This window comes from Sorex araneus, chromosome 4 (genome assembly GCF_027595985.1).
Source record: "Sorex araneus isolate mSorAra2 chromosome 4, mSorAra2.pri, whole genome shotgun sequence".
In the NCBI taxonomy this organism is placed as follows: domain Eukaryota; kingdom Metazoa; phylum Chordata; class Mammalia; order Eulipotyphla; family Soricidae; genus Sorex; species Sorex araneus.
The window spans coordinates 155,779,230-155,800,096 of record NC_073305.1 but is presented as its reverse complement, the minus strand read 5'-3'; the positions used below and the strand labels follow the sequence as shown (position 1 = coordinate 155,800,096).

The 20,867-nt window shown below is 36.8% G+C and overlaps 1 protein-coding gene across 2 annotated transcripts in view; it reads left to right on the top strand.

The window, feature by feature from the left end:
• ARHGAP18 (Rho GTPase activating protein 18) overlaps nt 1-20,867 on the top strand; it is a 225,079-nt gene that overhangs the window by 192,168 nt on the left and 12,044 nt on the right. For both annotated transcript variants that reach the window (XM_055137109.1, XM_055137108.1), the window contains exons 9-12: nt 666-825; nt 2,471-2,553; nt 10,523-10,729; nt 11,598-11,738. In XM_055137109.1, the coding sequence (XP_054993084.1) occupies nt 666-825; nt 2,471-2,553; nt 10,523-10,729; nt 11,598-11,738 (591 nt within the window). The remainder of the gene's footprint in view (nt 1-665; nt 826-2,470; nt 2,554-10,522; nt 10,730-11,597; nt 11,739-20,867) is intronic.

The window sequence follows — 20,867 nt, the reverse complement described above, 5'->3', positions numbered from 1 at the left end:
TCATTGAGCTCGGTGGGCTTCATTCCATCGTTTCCATTGGGTTTGCTGTTCTCCTGCTGTGCAGAGGGTAAATCTCCCATAGTTAGCAGCCTCCTCCTTTCATCTCCAGAATTGCTGAGGGATTATTCTGGTAGATGATCTTTTCCTTCTCTGCAGGGATTCACCCTGAGACAAGAAGTATAATTGTGAGAAATGTAAGGTTTGATGAGTAGAGCTATGCCATGACTGCATACATGGACTCAGGGTTCAGGAGATGTGGAACTGGGCCTTTTGATATGGCAGAGGTCTGGCATAGACGCTGTAGGGGTGTACCTGTGCAGATGTCAGCCAGGATATTAATCAGACCTGAAAGGTGGAGGAGCAAGCAGAGGTTCAGGAAATGTAGACCTGGGCCTCTTGTTATCTTACTAAGTTTATTCTGCTTAATGTTTATGGAGTGCCCGGTGGGGTGGAGGAGATACTTTTTAAGAATTTGGGGGTGGTGGAATTTCGGGACAACTTTTCATCGGGAAAGTCCAATTGGGATGGTAGGAGTTGTATTGGTCATTAGTGCTTTCAGATATCTCTTCTGAAGAGTAGAATCTCTGGCAAAGTGAAAATTGTATCACATTCTCAGCAGGATATATATGCATTTACTGGTAGCTTTTTTTTTTCTTGTCTTTCAGAATCTCTGCCAAGAACTGGAAGCAAAGTTTTATGAAGGGACTTTTAATTGGGAAAGTGTCAAACAGCATGACGCGGCCAGCCTGCTAAAGCACTTCATCCGGGAGCTGCCACAGCCACTACTTAGCGTTGAGTATCTCAGAGCCTTCCAGACTGTCCAGAGTAAGTGCCATCCTTCTTCGAGGCACTCTTTGTACTGGTGCCACCTACAGGAAGAGTTTTAGTGACATTCTGCACTACAAAGACAATAACCAGCTATATATAGAGGGACATATTGACTCACTGATGTCAGCGGGTACTCACATGCCACATATTGTTTTGCTTTTCCTTCACAAATATATGTCTCTGAGTAAATAGATAGCAGACTGTTCTCTTCAAATACAGATTAATTACATGGCCTTTAAGCAGTACAATATATTTGACTCTAGAAACGAGGCAAATTCATATATCTTTTATACTACAATGAGTCATATAAGATCTCTGATAGATTTTTCTTGCCAAGTGTTAAAAGCAACACTTCCTGGAGAAGCTGTGGATTAACAGTTATCACGAAAGCACAAAAAGATGTGGCAGAGTCTGCGATTATTTCTTTAAAAATATGAAATTATCATGCAGAAACAGGGAAGAAATCACTTGGCTGTCTTGTTGGTGGAGGGCAACAAACTCATGCCTTGCCATTTTGTGGTCTTGGGTTGACTCCAAATGAATGCCTTGAATAGTTCTCAATTCCTTTCTAGTGAATACAGAGATTTTAGGAGGTTTGTGTATTGTCATAATTTCTCATTTACTCATAGAAGCTACTGAAGAAAAAAAAAAGTGTATTAACCACATTTTACTGACCATACTTTAATTTTCAAATTGGGTGCTTTTGAGAGTAAAACAGGGCACAAGGAATGATAATGATAAATCATAAGATCAGAACTGTTCTAGACTTCTCTTAAAGCATGCAGCTTTGAGATGTTTCTCAGGAGTCAGTTCAGGTTATTACTTTAGAATTTCTAGGGTTCAGCAATGTTAGCAATAGAGTAGTTAACCTACTGCCTTCCAGAATTTCTAGAGAAGACGTGACTGAAATCAGATTTGGGGTTTGAAAATGTTTGGTCTGCTATTTTACTGTTGACCCTTGGATGTCAACTACAGAGCCAAAAGATATACCTGAAAAACAAATGCTGGAGTAATTTCCAATACGCTTGAGTATTGCTTCAGTGGTAAAAAGGCTGCTGCAGATGAGCTTGTGATAATAAGATGCTGCTTTGAGTCTTCATTGCTGGTTGTTTTTCTAAGTTCTTCCACAAATATTTATCAAATATCTCTTGCGTTCCAGGTTCTGTTTTACACATTCCTTCTGGGACCGATGGACTCAGACCCTGTAGCTTATTCACTCCCCACGGGGGGAGGGGGGGCGGGAAATCAAACTTCACTGATGTACCTTTATTGCCATATCACAGGGGGAGAGGGGGGCGGGCAATCTTCTGTATCTCTTTATTGGGGGAGTAATTGTCACACGGAGGTTGAACTTATTTCCAAAGCACTGTGGTGTGTCTGCAAACATAAGGCCGTGCGTCATATGATCACAGTTGGAAGTGAGCATTCGGAGAGAGGAAGTTCTACAGCAGCAGCTGCTTCTCCCGCTCCCCCACAAACACACTTGCACCAAGAAGCGCTGCTCAGCCGTCATATCTTACATTTCTCAAAGCTGTTTATGCCAAATAACTTTTTTTTTTCCCCCTCCGATAACTGTCATAAGAAAGCAAAGGGAACTGGTTCACTAAAGAGTCGATTTCAGCGCTGTGTCTTCTGTCTGCAGGTCTGCCAACCAGGACGCAGCAGCTGCAGGCCTTGAACCTTCTTGTCATTCTCCTGCCTGATGCCAACAGAGACACCCTGAAGGTCAGCGGGATTCATTTACATGAAATAGTCCTTAGAACTCAGCAAAGTGATTTTTTTCATTATTTATGGCAAAACATGGCTATGTTTGTCATGGAAACGTTAGTAGAAGTCTATATAAAGAAAAGCAATGTTTTTAAGAAGGGCAGGTGGTAAGAAAAGGGCTTTAGGGGCTGGAGCAATGGCGCAGCAGGTAGGGCGTTTGCCTTGCACGAAGCCGACCCGGGTTCGATTCCCAGCATCCCATATGGTCTCCTGAGCACCGCCAGGAGTAATTCCTGAGTGCATGAGCCAGGAGTAAGCCTTGTGCATCGCTGGGTGTGACCCAAAAAGCAAAACAAAAAAAAAAAAGAAAGAAAGAAAAGGGCTTTAATACACGTTGCTAAATTTATTTGCTAGGTTAGTCGTGGTACTAATATTACCAAGTGTCTTAGTTTTGGATTTTTGAAGATAAGTTTATTTAGAAGATGAGGAGAGAGAAAGAGAGTTTCACACACAAAGTGGAGAAGGCCAAGGACAAAAACCAAGCAGAGCTGCAGTGAATTCTCAAATAAAGAATGTGCACCATAAAAAAAAAAAAAAGAGAGAGAGTTCACAACAGGCAGACATGTGGGCCTCTGCCCCCAGATAAGAGAATGCATGTATTTAAATTTTTACTAAAATATTTTTCTACTCAAAAAACAGTAACAAGTCTCACAATGGAGACATTACTGGTGCCCACTCGAGCAAATTGATGAACAACGGGATGACAGTGCTACAGTGCTACCCCAAAAATTGAAGCTTATTTCTTATGTAAATGTGAATTTTTTTGTCTTTTTTTTTCTAATATTCTACCATTTCCAAATTTTCCTTAATATGTTTAGAGTACTAAGGGTTAAAAAATGAATATTGAAAAGAAGCTAAAAAGCTAGACTCATCAAATATAACCTAGAGTTTCCCAAAATTATGGCCAGTGTGTATAGTTTAAAGCAGTAGAGCTTGAAATAAATCATGATGATTTCAGAATACTTGGTTAGCCAAGAGATGAACCAACTGAAAAAATTTTAGTAATTTCTCTAAGGTACTTTATACCCTAAGTTTCTGATTTATGCCATCATTTAAAAGTGATCTGGTATAGTAATGGTATGATTTAATGCCATTTATTTTTAAGTATTAAGGCTTTTATAATAATTTTTAGGATGTAGCACATTGATTTATTTTTTAATGGGAAACCTTTATTGAATAAGTTGTATGTTGAATATCTAACCTATTTAATTATTGTAAAAGAAATAATCCCCTTTTGAAAAATAAAAAGTGAAAACAAAATATCTAATTTAGGGACTCTAGATAGTAGAGGGTAAGGCACTTGCCTTGCTTATACATGGGTTTCATCCCCCTGCACACCACCAGGGATATTTCCTGAGTGCAGATCCAGGAGTAAATCTTGAGCATTACTAGGCATGGCTCCAAAACCAAATCAATCAATATATACCTGCATATGTAGATATATACACGAACATTTTAAATATATATTTATAACACATATACTTATTTATGATATATTTATAAATATATATATTATATGTAAGTATATAAATATATGTGTATATATAACAGAATACCTTCAGTATGGCTTAAGTTTTTAAAGATAAAGAAGGAACCTTTGAATAATTATTTCCCTACATGTATTTCAATTAAAATGAAGTACGTTAAGAAAAAGAAACCACCTGTTGGTAAATGTTGAACAGTCTTTCCTGAGCCTCATTAGGACTCCTTGAACAGAAATTGGGTGAGTAATGGTTCTTTCATATCCACGGAATGAATCTTAATACCCAACTGTAATAGATGAGGCAGTAGGGAGGATTGTAGCACTGTCAAGTGGGCACCAGTAACGTCTCCATTGTGAGACTTGTTACTTTCTTTGGCATATCGAATAGGCCACAGGTAGCTTGCCAGACTCTGCCGTGCGGTTGGGATACTCTCGGTAGCTTGCCAGGTTCTCCGAGAGGGACAGAGGAATCGTGCAAGGCAAATGCCCTACCCGAAGGGAGGATTACCGGAATAAAAACATTACGTACTTACAGAAGAACTCAGAATGATTATTCTAATTACCAAGTTGGGGGAGGGGGAAACCCTCTTGTTTAACTGTGAAATGAATAGCAGTGAAGGCAGCAACTTGTTTTGATTTTTTCAAAAGTTATTGAGTTGCCATGAGATAGCGAAATGGCTCATGATTAAGTTTAAGTTGAACAATGTTTGAGCACCCATCCCTTCACCAGTGTCTATCTCCCTCCACCAGTGTCCCCAGATTCCCTCCAGCCTCCAACCTGCCTCTCTGGCATACACTTTTCATTTGCTTTTTTTCTTGTAGACCTGTTACTGAGAGTATGTCATGCATGTCACTTTACCTCCTTTCAGTATCCATTTCTTGCCCAGAGTGATCACTTCCCACTATGCCTTCCCTTACCTAACTACCCTCCCTCCACTGTGGCAAGCTTTCTGCTAGGGACCAGTCCCTCTGACAGCCTTCGTTTCTTGAGTTTCCATAAGGCCCACTAGTTCTGCTCATGGGAATATAATCTAACAGCCCCAAAATACAATTCAGAAAAGGCGTATGCACTCCTATGCTATTACATAGGTGCACTCCTATGTAATAGCATATGCACTCCTATGCTATTACAGTGCTATCATAGCGTATGCACTCCTATGCTATTACAGTGCTATTCACAGTAGCCAAATTTTGGAAACAACCTAAAATACCCAAGAACAGACAAATAGATAAAGAAGCTATGGTACATATACACAATGGAATACTATACAACAATTAGGAAAAAATGAACTCCTGAAACTATCTGATACATAGATGGGACTGAATTTTATTGTACTGAGCAAAATGAATCGGAGTAAGAGGGACAGACATTGAATGATCACACTCATTTGCATGTTTTGATTTGTTTTTAACACAGAGGCCAACTCTGTCATAAGTTCTGTTTAAATCCTATGTGTTTCTATGTGACTAGGTCTATGGCGCTGAAACAGGGACAAAGTAGGGACTACTGTCCAGTCTGTCCTCTGCCAACAATGCCCAGGACAATGGGTGTCACAACCAGATAACAAGATGGGGGAATGGCTTTTTCTTATTTGATTAGAAGAAACTGTCTGTAAGGTCACCCAGTTCACCACAGGTTGGAGGAATCAATAGACATATTTTAATTACAAATAAACCTGTCTTGAAATAATTTCATAGAGTTGAAAGAGGAAATATTTGTTTCAGTATGGTTGCCCCTGGGTAAGGCTGGTCTAGAACTGATTATCCTCAAAGTTCCAGAGACACTCTGAGAATTTTTGATTAAACTGTTCTTTTTGTTTTAGAGTTGTTAAGAGATCGTACTTTGAAATAAGGTGAAAGCATTATTTTGTATTAAAAAGCTGGAAAAGTACAAACAGCTGATTTACTTAAGTTGTTATAACTTTTTAAGTTGTTCTTTTTTTGTTTATTTGGGGTTGTTTGGTTATTGGTTGGTTGTGCTCAAGGGTTACTACTGGCTCTACACTCAGAAATTACTTCTGGAAGTGCTCCAGGGAGCATATAGACAACCAGGGATTGAACCTGATTAGCCGCATGGAAGGCAAGCGCTCTACCCACTGTCCTAACTCTCTGCCCCAACCTTTTAGGCAGTTCTTGTGAAGGTTTCAAACAAGAATTATACTAGAGGGGCTGGAGCGATAGCACAGGTAGGGCATTTGCCTTGCACACGGCCGACCCGGATTCGATTCCCAGCATCCCATATGGTCCCCTGAGGACCGCCAGGGGTAATTCCTGAGTGCAGAGCCAGGAGTGACCCCTGTGCATCATCAGGTGTGACCCAAAAAGCAAAAAAAAAAATTATAATAGAAGAGTTGAAATATTTAATATGTGCAAGACAATAAGCTATTTATATTTAGACTTAGAAAACAGAAGAGAAACTCCATCATCAAGGAATTTCAGGAACCCAAACACACAACATTTTCTTTCCTTCCTTCTTTCCTTCTTTCTTTCCTTCCTTCCTTCTCTCTTTCTTTCCTTCTCTTTCTTTCTTTCTTTCTTTCTTTCTTTCTTTCTTTCTTTCTTTCTTTCTTTCTTTCTTTCTTTCTTTCTTTCTTTCTTTCTTTCTTTCTCTCTCTTCTTTCTCTCTCTTTCTTTCTTTCTTCTCTTTTTCTCTTTATTTCTTTTTTCTCTTTCTCTCTTTCTTTCTCTCATTCTTTCTCTCTCTTTTTCTTTCTCTCTTTCTCTCTTTCTTTCTCTTTCTCTCTCTTTGTCTTTCTCTCTCTCCTCTCTCTCTTTCTCTCTCTTTCTCTTTCTCTCTTCCTTCCTTCCTTCCTTCCTTCCTTCCTTCCTTCCTTCCTTCCTTCCTTCCTTCCTTCCTTCCTTCCTTCCTTCTTTCTTTCCTTCTTTCTTTCTTTCTTTCTTTCTTTCTTTCTTTCTTTCTTTCTTTCTTTCTTTCTTTCTTTCTTTCTTTCTTTCTTCTCTTTATTTCTTTCTTCTCTTTCTTTATTTCTTTTTTCTCTTTCTCTTTTTCTTTCTCTCTCATTTTTTCTTTCATTCTTTCTCTCTTTTTTTCTCTCTTTCTCTCTTTCTCTTTCTCTCTCATTTTTTCTTTCTCTCATTCTTTCTCTCTTTCTCTCTTTCTCTTTCTCTCTCTCTTTCTCTTTCTCTTTCTCTCTCTCCTCTCTCTTTCTCTCTTTCTTCCTTCCTTCCTTCTTTCTTTCTTTCTTTCCTTCTTTCTTTCTTTCTTTCTTTCTTTCTTTCTTTCTTTCTTTCTTTCTTTCTTTCTTTCTTTCTTTCTTTCTTTCTTTCTTTCTTTCTTTCTCTCTCTCCTTTCTTTCTTTCTTTCTTTCTTCTTTTTTTCTCTTTATTTCTTTTTTCTCTTTCTCTCTTTCTTTCTCTCATTCTTTCTCTCTTTTTCTCTTCCTTTCTCTCTATCTTCTTTCTTTCTTTCTTTCTCTCTTTATTTTTTCTCTTTCTCTCTTTCTCTTTCTTTCTCTCATTCTTTCTCTCTCTTTTTCTTTCTCTCTTTCTTTCTTTCTCTTTCTCTCTCTTTCTCTTTCTCTCCTCTCTCTCTTTCTCTCTCTTTCTCTTTCTCCCTTCCTTCCTTCCTTCCTTCCTTCCTTCCTTCTTTCTTTCTTTCTTTCTTTCTTTCTTTCTTTCTTTCTTTCTTTCTTTCTTTCTTTCTTTCTTCTTTCTTCTCTTTATTTCTTTTTTCTCTTTCTCTTTTTCTTTCTCTCTCATTCTTTCTTTCTCTCATTCTTTCTCTCTTTCTTTTGCTCTTTCTCTTTCTTTCTCTTTCTCTCTCTCTTTCTCTTTCTCTCTATCTCTCTCCTCTCTCTTTCTCTCTCTCTTTCTTTCTCTCTTCCTTCTTTCTTTCTTTCTTTCTTTCTTTCTTTCTTTCTTTCTTTCTTTCTTTCTTTCTTTCTTTCTTTCTTTCTTTCTTTCTTTCTTTCTTTCTCTCTCTCTCTTTCTCTTTCTCTCTCTCTCTTCTGGTGTCAGTGTCCCATCTTCAGTTGCTAGTAGGAGGGAGAGGATCCAAATTTGACTTATGTGATGTGGACAGTTTCTACAGTTCATATAAGGTTTAGAGACATCATATTAAATTTCACTTTCTGACCTGAGTCTAATGTGACACGTGCCAAAAGATGTAACTGGTATTTGTTTTTAATTATCAGATATTGTATATTTGAAACAATGATCACACCTAACACTGACATGATTGACAAATTAATGTTATTATTTGCACTTGTTTATACCTTTTGTAGATTTAGGAAGTTTATTTTTTTTTACTTAGCACTAGCAGGCTAGGAAATCATATTATCATCTTGCAGTAGAACAGCCATAAATAGCTGAGATACCAAATGGTTTACCTTTACATCCAGTTGGTGACTAATGGGACCAAAACTAGGTTTTCATAAAATTCTGCTTCATATTCAAATGAAGAAAAAATGCATTTGCAGATGATTTTTTAAGCAAGTGAGAGGCTAACATTTTTTTTGATTTCTTATCTAAGGGGTAGATATTTCTAGTATTCTAATAGCAATATTTTGAATAACATAGTATATTCACACAACAGTTAAAATGGTTTCTTACCTGATCTCTATAATACACATTTGTAGATAGATAAATGAATCCCAAAAAATTATTCTGGTATTCAACAAAACTAAATATTTTTTCAAAGCTCACCAATATATTGTCCTCATGTAAAGAGGCATTTTTTCAGAATGGGAGACTAACACCCAAGAGTAGTAGAGATAAGGACCAGGAGGTCTGCTCCACGGCTTGGAAACTGGCCTCACATGCTGGAGGAAAAGGCAGCTCAGATAGAGAAGGGAACACCAAGTAGAGGATGTTGGGAGGACCCACTGGGGCTGAAAGATGCGTGCCAAAAGTAGACCATAGACTGAACATGATGGCCGCTCAATACCTTTATTGCAAACCACAACACCCAAAAGGAGAGAGGGAGCAAAATGGAATGCCCTGCCACAGAGGCGGGGCGGGGTGGTGAGGAAGGAGTGGGGGTGGTGGGAGGGATGCTGGGACCATTGGTGGTGGAAAATGGACACTGGTGGATGGATGGGTACTTGATGATTGTATGACTGAAATGCAAGCATGAAAGTTTGTAAGACTGTAGCTCTACCTCATGGTGATTCACTAATTAAAAAAAATAATAAAAAGCAACTTAATCCATGAAAAAATAAATTAAATAAATAAATAAAGAGGCATTGTTTCTGTAGAATTTTAGTAATAATTTCAAACTTTCTGGGCACTGTACTGAAAATTGCATCCATAAATCTTTTTGAAATAAGCTATGCCTTTGTTTCAAATTGTTACCATCTACATAGCTAGCTAGCAGTTAAATTTGATTCCAAAATCAACTTGTTAGTACTTCCAAGAAATCCTTCTTTTTTCTCACCCTCTTGAAGTCCTCTGAGAAAGACAGGTTATGTTTTCTTTCCTTTCTCCACTGTGATACAGTGTTTTCAGATAGGGATTTTAGATGAAACATAAAAGCATGGTTTTTCAGTTAACAGTGAAGAAACTAAAGTCAAACAGACATATAATTAATTTCCCCCCATCATTCGCGAGCTACGTGACCACTGTCAATTAGTTACCACTATTTTCTCACCTGTAAAATGGGTATAATTGTGTTATATCCAGAGATTATTAAATGTAATTTTCTCTGTGATATGTTTAAAACAATGTCTCATGAGTAATGAGCACTGGATGCTTATACTGTTATTATTTTCATAGACCAAAATTAAGAAAAATGGTCAAAGAAAGCTTAAAAACAAGCTTTTCAAGAGGCAGCTGCTCTAAGCTACCGTGGTTTTTGTGGAGAGTAGGCTGAGAGGATGTATGAGATGTTGGCATTAGAGGCAGAAAGTGAGTGGTACCAGACTGAACATAATCTCGTCTATGCTGATAAGAAAGTTCCTTTTCATTCACTTACTTTAATTAAAAAATTAGGTCTCCATTCTCCATTCCTCCCGGCACAAGCCCCATTCATTTCAGATATCATGTCAGTCAACTATTGAGTTCCTTAACAAATGAAACTGGGGATGAATGAGCCTTTAAAAAGGACTCAATAAAATTCCTAGAGATAAATTTTGTACAGTGCTTCTTGAAGCAAGTGCATATTTGGGTGATGTTTTAAGCTGCTTTTCAGCGTCCCATAGCTCCAGTAGGCTAGCATAAGATTATTCTTCCCTTCCTCCCTCCCTGCCTCCTTCAGATGTGAGTCCTCTCAGTCTCATTTCCTAGCGCCATGTTTCTTAGTAAAAACAAATTAGCACCTGGGAGTGTATTAACCTCGTGGAGAAGCTTGACAGCAAATTCTTCTGGATGAATTGATAAAGCGGACTCTGGTTATGTAGTTTATTTAAATATCCGATATTCTATAGTGATTTCATCGCTTAGCGTCTTATACAACAGTAATCTTAAAATCTTTTTTTTTTGTTTCAGGCTCTGCTTGAATTTCTGCAAAGAGTAATAGATAAGAGAGAGAAAAATAAGATGACAGTGATGAACGTGGCAATGGTCATGGCCCCCAATCTCTTCATGAGTCACACATGGGGATTAAAGTCCAATGAACAGCAAGATTTTGGAATGGCAGCTGACACAGCTAATGTCATGCACTTATTGATTAAGTATCAAAAAATTCTATGGACAGTAAGTACATATATATATATATATTTTTTAAGTGTTGTTAATAAGCCTTGCTCTCTAGATTCTGAAGTCTTTTTGTTGTTATATTCTCTATTTTTTTTTTTTTAAAGCAGTTGGGAGAGGTGACTTCACATAATTAAAGGTTAATGTCAGTTTGTCTAACCCCAGTTTTCAAAATGTCTTCAGTGTTTCAGAGTGTCACTTGGGTAGCTTTTAAAAGATCCTGGTTTGGGGTGGGGATGTGGTTCATTGGTAAAGCACTTAGCTTGGATGTAGGAGGCCTAGTACTGCCTACCCCCCCCCCCCTAATTTTTTTTTTAATTCTGCCAATGCTATTTCTCTGAATCATTTTTTTCCTGGATTATTGCTAGGTTTCTGTCAGCTGCTGTTTATTGTTGAGGGATTTTTTTTTTCCTCTTATTTGACAGACAATCAAGTGGCTCATAAGGTCACGGAGGGACTTAGGGTTTGTTAGAGCCTAGGTTTTAGGCCAATGACCACTAAAGGTACCAATAGCCAATGTCCTGATTTCTGATATAAGTCTGCACAGTCTTCTATATTTGCATACGTGACATGGGCAGTGGCTACTGTAATCTTGAATGTCAGCCTATGACCTGGAACATCACTTGTCTTTTGGGATGGTGGCTAAGAGTTGCTCTGTATTGCTGGAAAATGGATGAAACAATGCAATGAGCTACAGATATATTGCATAGTATATATATATATATATATATACATATATATATATAATGGTAGATTCATCAAAGAAACAAAACCTTTATCTTTTTTGTGAGTTAAAAAATTACTGTTTTGTTATTTAACATGGCACTGTTTCTTTTTCCTCTCTCGCCTTAATTTCATCTCTCTGTAGATTCCCCAATTTATTCTCCACCAAGTGAGAAAGCTGAACACTGAAAAGCAGAAAAAAGAGAAAAAAGCCAGGAAGAAATTGCTGAAGAAAATGACTCATGATCGAGAAAAATATGAAAAACAAGATAAGAATACAAATGATGTAAGAAAAATCTGAAGATGTGTATTTATATAGAAGTCTGGATTTTATTTAATAGGCATGTAAGAAAGAGTTCCAGGGAAACTTTTGGAACAACGTTCTATGGATTTATAGTTTCTGGGATCACTAATATATGAAAGACATTAATAATGATGACAATATTTTCTACTGTACTGAGAAAAAGTATTGATAATTGCTCAGGTATGTGTGTGACTCAGCACATGAGTTAATGGGGAACAAAGGAAGAGAGCAAGACTTTGAGGTCTCCACATTCCCTTCACACCCAAATGTCAGAACACACATATACAAAAACCTCCAAGTGCTCACTGAATGTTTAGTGCATTCTGAGTTTTCTGATTTTTTTTCTTCATTTTTTTTTCTTTCTGTAGCATGAAGAAAAACAGAAAGACAAGTAGGTCAGTGTTTCTTTTGTGCCCAGCAATCATTGCAGACTCCAGTAAATAATTAAAGGTTTTTACTTGACTAATAAGAAAAATTTAAAAAGCTGTTGGAAAAAAAGAAAATCAAAATATTTTTTAAATTGAAAAAAAATCAATGTCTGCAAATTGCACTAAAAATCTATTAAGAATGGAATGTAAAGTAATGAAATGTTTATGAAAATGTTTTTGAATTAAGTTAGAATTTTGTATCGTGAGATAAAAGATTTTCTATTGTTCTATTTTTCATGAAGAACCCCGTACCACTCACACACACACACCACCGTTACCACCACCATAACCACCATACCCACAGTTGAGGATATTCAGTTACATGCTGACATCTTGTGGAATAATGTGGAAATGTAATTATTGGTCTGATTTTTTTTTTTTTTTTTTGCTCTGGCCTACTTAGGGAACCAGCAGTAAGTATCTATTATATATTATTGCTCACTACATATATCACTGTCATCACTGTCATCCCATTGCTCATCGATTTGCTCGAGCGGGCACCAGTAATGTCTCCATTGTGAGACTTGCTGTTACTGTTTTTGTCATATCGAATACGCCACAGGAAGCTTGCCAGGCTCTGCCATGTGGGCGAAATACTCTCGGTAGCTTGCTGGACTCTCAGAGAGGGGTGGAGGAATCGAATCCGGGTCAGCCACGTGCAAGGCAAATGCCCTACCCACTGTGCTATATCACTCCAGTCCCACAACATATATACATATATATGCATATATATATATAAACACATATATGCACCATTCATTCATAGCTCTCATGCTTATGACATTTTCTTAGCACTTATTTTGTATTATTTTGAAGGATCTTTAAAATATAAAATTTAATAAGGGATAATTTAGAATAGTTTTTTTTTAAAAAAAGGACTTGAAATTTTAATGGGTTAGAAAGGATTTTTGTGATGTCTTCTTAACACATCATGGGAGGGAGTTGCTTCTGAAATATTTGTAGATATAAGAAGAGCTCCCAGTTTATAACCCTTCTTGTCTTTTTTATGAGACACTTGCAGTGTGATAGTCTGATGTATGGTCTGTATCTCAGGAAGCAAAATCAGTCCCGGGCTTTTAAAATAATAAGTCCTTTAACAGCACTAAAATATAATTTTTGAGCTAAAACACAAATAATTTTGTCATTTACAGGCATTAACAGGGACTTCATTAGTTTCTACATTAGGTTAATTGGACATGGACTGGTTCAAGAATTATCTGTCTACTGGTTAGAAGTTTTATCCTCATTTTAAAGTCAAGGATTTAAATCTGGATTTTTTTTTAAAAACCTGTTTTCTCATTTGTTAGCTGTCACTTAAATTTCTTAGAGATTGGGTCTCCTGAAATAAACAGCAGTTCCTTTTGGATTAATAAAAAATTACTTAAAAGAACCTCCTTAGTGCCATGATACATACCTTCTCCTCCTCTTACACTCAAACACACACACACACACACACACACACACACGCGCACACACACATGCACATGCACACTCTCTGGGTTTTGGTTTTTTTTTTGTTTTGGGTTTTTTTTTATTTTGGTACCTAAATAGTGATGGAGTTGGGTGCTCACCTTTGAGAACTTGGATTGGAATTTATAGAGAGACATTCAGAGGTGCTAAGGTGTGTGATAGAATTCTGACCTGTGGGATAGAAAGCAGCATTCAATAGGAAGGTGAGCTGTGGTGTGAAAACTCACTGGTGTTACTTAAGCAGGAAGTTGAGAAGCTGCAGTAGACAGCAGGGGAAGCTTGCTGGTAGAGTGGTGCCTAAATCTGAGACTGCCTCATGTGGAAGCCTGCTTCACCTGTGTTTTTGACTGAAACATTTCAATCACTTGACAACGTTTCTTTTTAAAGTGGCTCTCATTTTATAAAGGAAAATAAATACATGCACATGCAAATTTCAAAACAACAAAGTACAAGATAGCATCAAACACTGTGGCTATGTAGTGAGTCACTCATTAGAGTTTGCTACCTAAACTCCCACTTGCTTGTCCGAACTTACCCATGAAAAGACTTAGAACACTGGATTTCTATCTGGACTAAATGGATGTGGGAGCTTCCCTAGGATTCCTGGAAGTTGGGAACCTCTTTCATCTGGGGCACAATAGCCCTCATCTGAGTAGCAGCTGCTGCCTTTACTTGAGACCTTGTTACTTTGCTGTGAGCCAAGGCTTGACTCTGTCTTCTTGGTTCATGCTTCTTGACACTTCTCTTAATTCCCTTGAATATGCAGCTTAAGTCTATAGTACATAAAACTGCTTGGATATAGTATTCATTTCTTAATTTATGTAAATTTGCCTATTATATATGAGACACTACTGTAGTCACTTTAATTGTATTATTGAACAAAATTAATAACTGCTACATTTGTCTATATTATTTATATTCTGTAGATAAAAGTGAAGGAGAAGCAAACTTGATAGTATTTTGGTATGTGACAAGTGCCCTAAAATAATTTAAAAAATAGTAGGAAAATGAGCCTGGGGAACCTTTTGCTATATCAAGTTGATAGTCTGGAAATTAATTTTTTAATTGAGATTCTGTGGTTTACAATGCTACTAATAATCATTTCCCATACACATAATTTCAGTACCACAGCCATCATCAATGTACATCTCCCTCTCCTACAGGCCCCAAGACCCTTTACACCCAGTACCCACCAAAACTCAGTTGTGTGCATCACTTCTCGCACTGTGTTGCCATTAGACCATTGTTGCTACCTTGTTGTGTATCTCAAGTCCACTATGAGAGCCATACATCCTGCATCTATCCTTTTCCTTCTGAATTACTTCACTCTGCATGATACCCTCTGGTTACACGCATGTTGCTGCAGATTGCATTCTTTTGTCCTTTTTTAGAGCTGCATAATATTTCATTTTGTATTTATAGCACAATACCTTGATCCATTCATCTGTAGGTGGATGATGGGATTGTGTCTGTATTTTAGCTATTGTATTAAATGCTATGATCAACTGAGGTGTTTATATAATTTTGTGAATTCCGTTTGAGTTTTGGAGATAGATGTCAAGAAGTGATATTACTAAATTATATCATAGTTCTATTCTTACTTTTTGAATTATTCTACTTATTGCTTTCTATAAATGCCAAACCAGAAACCATTTCTGCCAACATTTGATGAAGAGTTTCTTTCTCACTGGCCCACCAACCCTGTCTGTTGGAAACTCAACTGTTAAGTTGAATATTTTATTTCAGGGAAGAGCAGTAAGCTGATCTGTATTTATATCCAAGGAAGTATATAAGGATGTGTACACCATTTATAGGAATTTGGATTTCTCCTGAGTGAGATAGGGTTATTACTATGTTTTGAGCAAAGGTTTGTCTGTCATATCTTAAAATTATCCTTTGGACTGTTGTGTTGAGAATAGAATCTAAGGGGGTAGGGATAGAATAGGGAGATCATATAGAAATCCTGTATCTTAATCCAAATTAGCATGGTATTAGCACTAGAGGTAGAAAATGCCCTTCTCACTGAGCCATTACTCCAATACCTAGAGCCATAATAAATATTTATTGATGCAAATATTGGAGCTGTAAGGGAGAGAAAGGAGTCAAGAATGACTCGAGTTTTTTGTGTTAAGAAACCAGAAAAGTAGGATTGATGCTGGTTTGAGTAGACCACAGTTTTATTTGGAGACAGGTTGAGTGTGAAGTATCTGTTAAGTATCTACATGAAAATATTTCGGGGGATTTTTGAAGGACAGTTGGCCATCTGCGATGCATGGGGGTACAGGAACAGGAGTGAGGTTGCAGTGTGGCTCAGACCCCGAGGGAAGATATGGGAGTTAAGCTCGCTTTGCGTGCAACTGAGATGGTTTGATTCACAGCACAACACATTATCCTCTGAATACCTCCGAGAGTCACCCTTGAACACAGAATTAGAAGTAAGCCCTGAACCCTAACAGATGTGGTCCATCTTCTTCCCCCAAAATGTGTACGGTGGGCGGGGGCGGAGACAAGGGTGGGGGACTGGGGAGGTCAACAGGGTTCAACAAGAAGCCAGGCTTCTTTTCTTAGTTAGTAGAGGATGGCTGAAAGATAGGAGCCCAAGAATTATATAATTATATTAGCATTTTAGAACAGTTGCTATAATGACAGGTAACCGAATGATCAAAAGGCCCAATTGATGATTAGACAGGGAATAAATGAGTAGAGTCCTTCTGACAAGCAGGTGACATATAGTAACATTCTGAATTTGTCTTGCTCATTAGATTCAAAGAGAATAATACAGTAAGTATGCAAAATAATTATACTTAAATTGATTACTAATTTATTTAAATTAGAAGCACGCCTCCAGGAGAGAGGTCATTAGAAAATACATTATGGTATCAATATAATGAAATACCATGCAAATGTACAAGTTATATACTGGAGTCAGAAAAATCTAACACGTTGAAGAAAAATCACAATTGGGGAATAATCTGTGGTTGTATGTATGAGATAATAATCATTTTAATTGCTTGTCAGAGGTCAGGCATGATGCTAAGCATTTCACAAACTTTATCCTATTTAATATTGATTATCTTTGAGTTGGATTATATTATTGTCTCATTTTTTACAGCTCAGAAAAGTGAGGATCAGCCATCTTAAACCACTTACTTAAAATTATCTCCATAGGAAGTGGTAGAGCAGGAATATGAAACCAAATCTATATGACTTTAAATCTAGATGTCTTTACCTTTATCCTCTGTTTCCTCATAGATCATAGAAAACTGAGAAGGAGACGTACACAAATCCTCAGCTTATGTTTAGTAATACAATGTGTATGTATTGGCCCTTTCTAAAATATGTTTAAAAGATAGCTTTTAAAACAAACCCTGGGTGGAGCCGAAGCCTCACAAGGAGAATGGAAAGAAAGAATGGGGGCCCCCGAGGGTGGACAGAATTCAAACACTGATTATATGTGAGGAGTGAGAAAGTGGCAAGAACCAAGAGTGAATTATGATTTTACTGTAGGCGGTCTTATCAATCTGAAGCATCAGACAACAGGAATAGTGTTTTGACGAAGTCGTCACTTTTGACATTTGGAGTTGACAAATGTGACAGGTCACTGTGCGGCCAGGACTGGAGGGAGGCACACATTGGAGATCAGCACAGGGATGACAACTGCAAATTAAAGTTTGTGGTCTAGTCCAACTAAGCATCAATCCTGTTATGGTTTTGTTTGCCAAAATTTTTGATCGTCCTTGAATTATTTCTTCCTCTTAAAATACAAACTATGTCTATCAAAAAACCCAAATGACTCTGATTTTATATAGTGGTAACTTCTTCACTTGGATCGTGACATGAAACTCCTTGACAATCTATTATTCCTGACTCTCTGGAATAAGAGCATTGTTCCTATTTCACAGAACAGATATATGGGGTGAGACATCAAAATGCATAATTGTAGGCTTTTGGAAGAAGAACTTGCAAAAGAAACCAAGAAGTAAAGTAAGAGAACATTTAGTATTATTGTGTTTTAGAAGGATGGGAAGATAAAAATAATGTGGAAAGAGCATGCTTAGTTCTAATAAGTACTATAGAGATATCAAACTAGAGTACTATTGGGTAATGGTCTGGTGGATTTTGCATTTGAAAGGTCCGTTGTTAACTTTCTACAAAGCACTTTCAGTATCTATGATAAAAGAAGTCATCTAGCTAGGGATTGAAGAGTAAAGATAAAAGATTGTAGTTCATGAAAAGAAACAGTTCATAAACTATGTTCTTAGTGTTAACTGTATAATCAGGCATTCATGTTATTAAGACATGCTTGACTTGGTAAATTAATAACTTGAACTTGTTAGTAAGAGACACCCTCAATCTACTTAATAAGACAAATGTTTTTCATGATTACAGCATATTGACTTGTGTACAAATGTCACTGTCCCTGTCATCCCGTTGCTCATCAATTTGCTTGAGCGGGAACCAGTAACGTCTGCATTTTGAGACTTGTTACTGTTTTTTGCATATTGAATATGGCACAGGTAGCTTGCCAGGCTCTGCCATGCAGGCAGGATACACTTGGTAGCTTGCTGGGCTCTCTGAGAGGGGCGGAGGAATCGAACCTGGGTTGGCCATGTGCAAGGCAAATGCCCTATCACTGTGCTATTGCTCCAGCCTGTGTACAAATGTAAATTTTTAAAATCCTAACGGGAATTATCTATTAATTATAATATGAGGAGTACATTTGTTGAGAACATAACAAAATTATAGACTGTTAAAATAGCAATTTTCTGATCATCTTCAGTTTTAATTGATATTGATCATGTACACCCATGACATCTCAACAAAAGTCACTGGACTAATAACGTAGCTCTTACTCTAGTATTAATGATATATAAATCACAAATCTTCTGTTGGGCTGCTATTGTTTAAATTGAGGAAGTCAGACCAGATAAATGTTCACAAAGAAGTATGTGAACTTTTATCTATAGTATCTAAAAATAATATTTAAAACAAAAGTAAAAAATGGCAGACTTCTTTAGAAATCTCCTAGAACAAGACTGACTGGGCATTAACGTTGTGTAAATCAGTGATTCTTCTCTCCTCCATGGGGCATTTATAAGTATGTGTACCATGTATATGGATGAAAAAAGTCCCATTGTCCTGTGGGATTTTTCTTACATAAGATAGAGAAAATAACATATGAACCCTTAAAAGCCATTTCCAACAATCTAATACGTATCTCTGAGATCTTTTCTCCTTTTATCATTTTTAAGGAACTGTTTTCCTTATTTTACCCATACAACCTCAGATCACATCTCTGGATCTTATAAAGTCTTAGTAGCTTTGATGAGCATCTGGTTATGATTTGCTGAGTCATGAAGGTCTCAAGATCCAATGGTGACTAAGATTTATGTGATATTATTTCTGCCAACCACCTCACGCTCAGAAGGGCAGTGGTTCATTTGTAAACTGGGGGCCCACATCGAGGTTCTGAGATTCTGTGGAATAAACCAAGCTGCTCACTACATCAGCCTCCTGGAGTAGTGGATACAAAATCCCTTTCGTTTCATTTGGTGTGATCGAGTGTCAATTCTGAACAGAAATAGCAAGTTTTAGAAAACTTACATGATTTGCCAGAGTTTTAAAATGGTGTTTTGTTTGTTTGTTTGTTTGTTTGTTTTTTACCATTTTATTGCACAGGGCTCTGGACAGAAAATTCACTGCTGTTCTAGAGTTGTGGAGTGTCAGCTGGACATTGTAGACTTGGATTGTTTGCGACCAGGATTTAGTCACTACTCTGTTTAGAATTTCATCTCTGCTTTCATTTAACAGCTCTGACTCAGAGCCGTTGTAGGTATTATTTCAAGCATCTGCTTTAGGTCTGAAATGGTGTCTGGATTTATTTGAGGAGCCCACATGGAAAATCCAATTACAGTATCAAATGCAAAATCTTGTATTTTTTTAAGATATTCTGATTTTTTTAATTCCATATAAAATACCATATTTGGAAAATGTCAGCAGTTAATTTCTTGTAAATTAAATGCTTATTAATCACAGGAGTTCTTTAGGACCCTTCTTTTAAAATCTCTGAAATTGTGAGTTGGCTGAAAATTTAAGCATTGCATATAACAAATACCCTATTATAATCAGAATAGATGGTTCAAGCTATTAGAGAATAGATGATGAATATGCCATTTTAGTTTAAAATACCTTGCTAAATCAGCCTTGTCTTATTTTCTAAAATATGTGATATATCCAGCCATTTTTGAGTGAGAAAACTGTAATTTCTACCTTGCTTTTTGGAGGGAAAAAAAGAGTTTACTATAACATCAAAATGGTTGTAACTTTAAATGAGACTTTAATAAAAAAATTAATGTCTCTTCAAAGGCCTAGCATTAAATTTCTAATCTCTGGAATGCATAAAAATATGAGCAAGCACTGTTTATCTATACCCTCTAAAAATATTAAATTTTTTGTTTATTTAGCAGATGTAAGAAAGTCTATTTTAATATGTAGAGAGAGACTTTAGTTCAATATATAAAACATGTGAAACCATTTGAGATAATTTTCTGTATGATAGTCTTGGCATGCATAACGAATTAACGTTTTTCAAGTTGTAAAATCCTCTGTGGCTAAATTTTAATGATGTATTAGTTTAAAAATAGCTCTTCTCCAATATTTCTGTATATCATATAACTTCAACTTAAAAAAAAAGCAACAAACAAAAATTTATGGAGTAGGGAGGTTATGAAAACTCTGGTAGCTTTTTGGATTTCAACATCAACCATGTTGCATAATTTCTAAGGCAGACAACTTTCTGTAATTAGTATTATTGGTATTTTTAATATGCAATAAAGTATAGTCCTTGCACTTGCTAGGTGTTCTGCACCATTTAAACGAGCGCTTTACCATCACTGTTAATCACTTTAGTATGTATCAGGTTGTCCAGGAAAATCTTCCGAGAAATAGGTTTTAAACCCTTCATCTGTAACTGTTTCTTCTGCTCATTTTGTCTCCAATGGTAAAGGGCTCAGCAGGTTCAAAGTGTGTCAGATTGTCTATCTTTGTACTTTTGTAAGAATTTGGATGAGATGCTTCACTGAAGAAATAAACGTATTGAGAATTATCTGTTACCCACATCACATACACACAGAGTTATAGAACACAGCTTTTAGGCATCAGGGAATTGTGGTAAGACAACCAAGAAAGATGCTATGTGCCATAATTGGTTAAA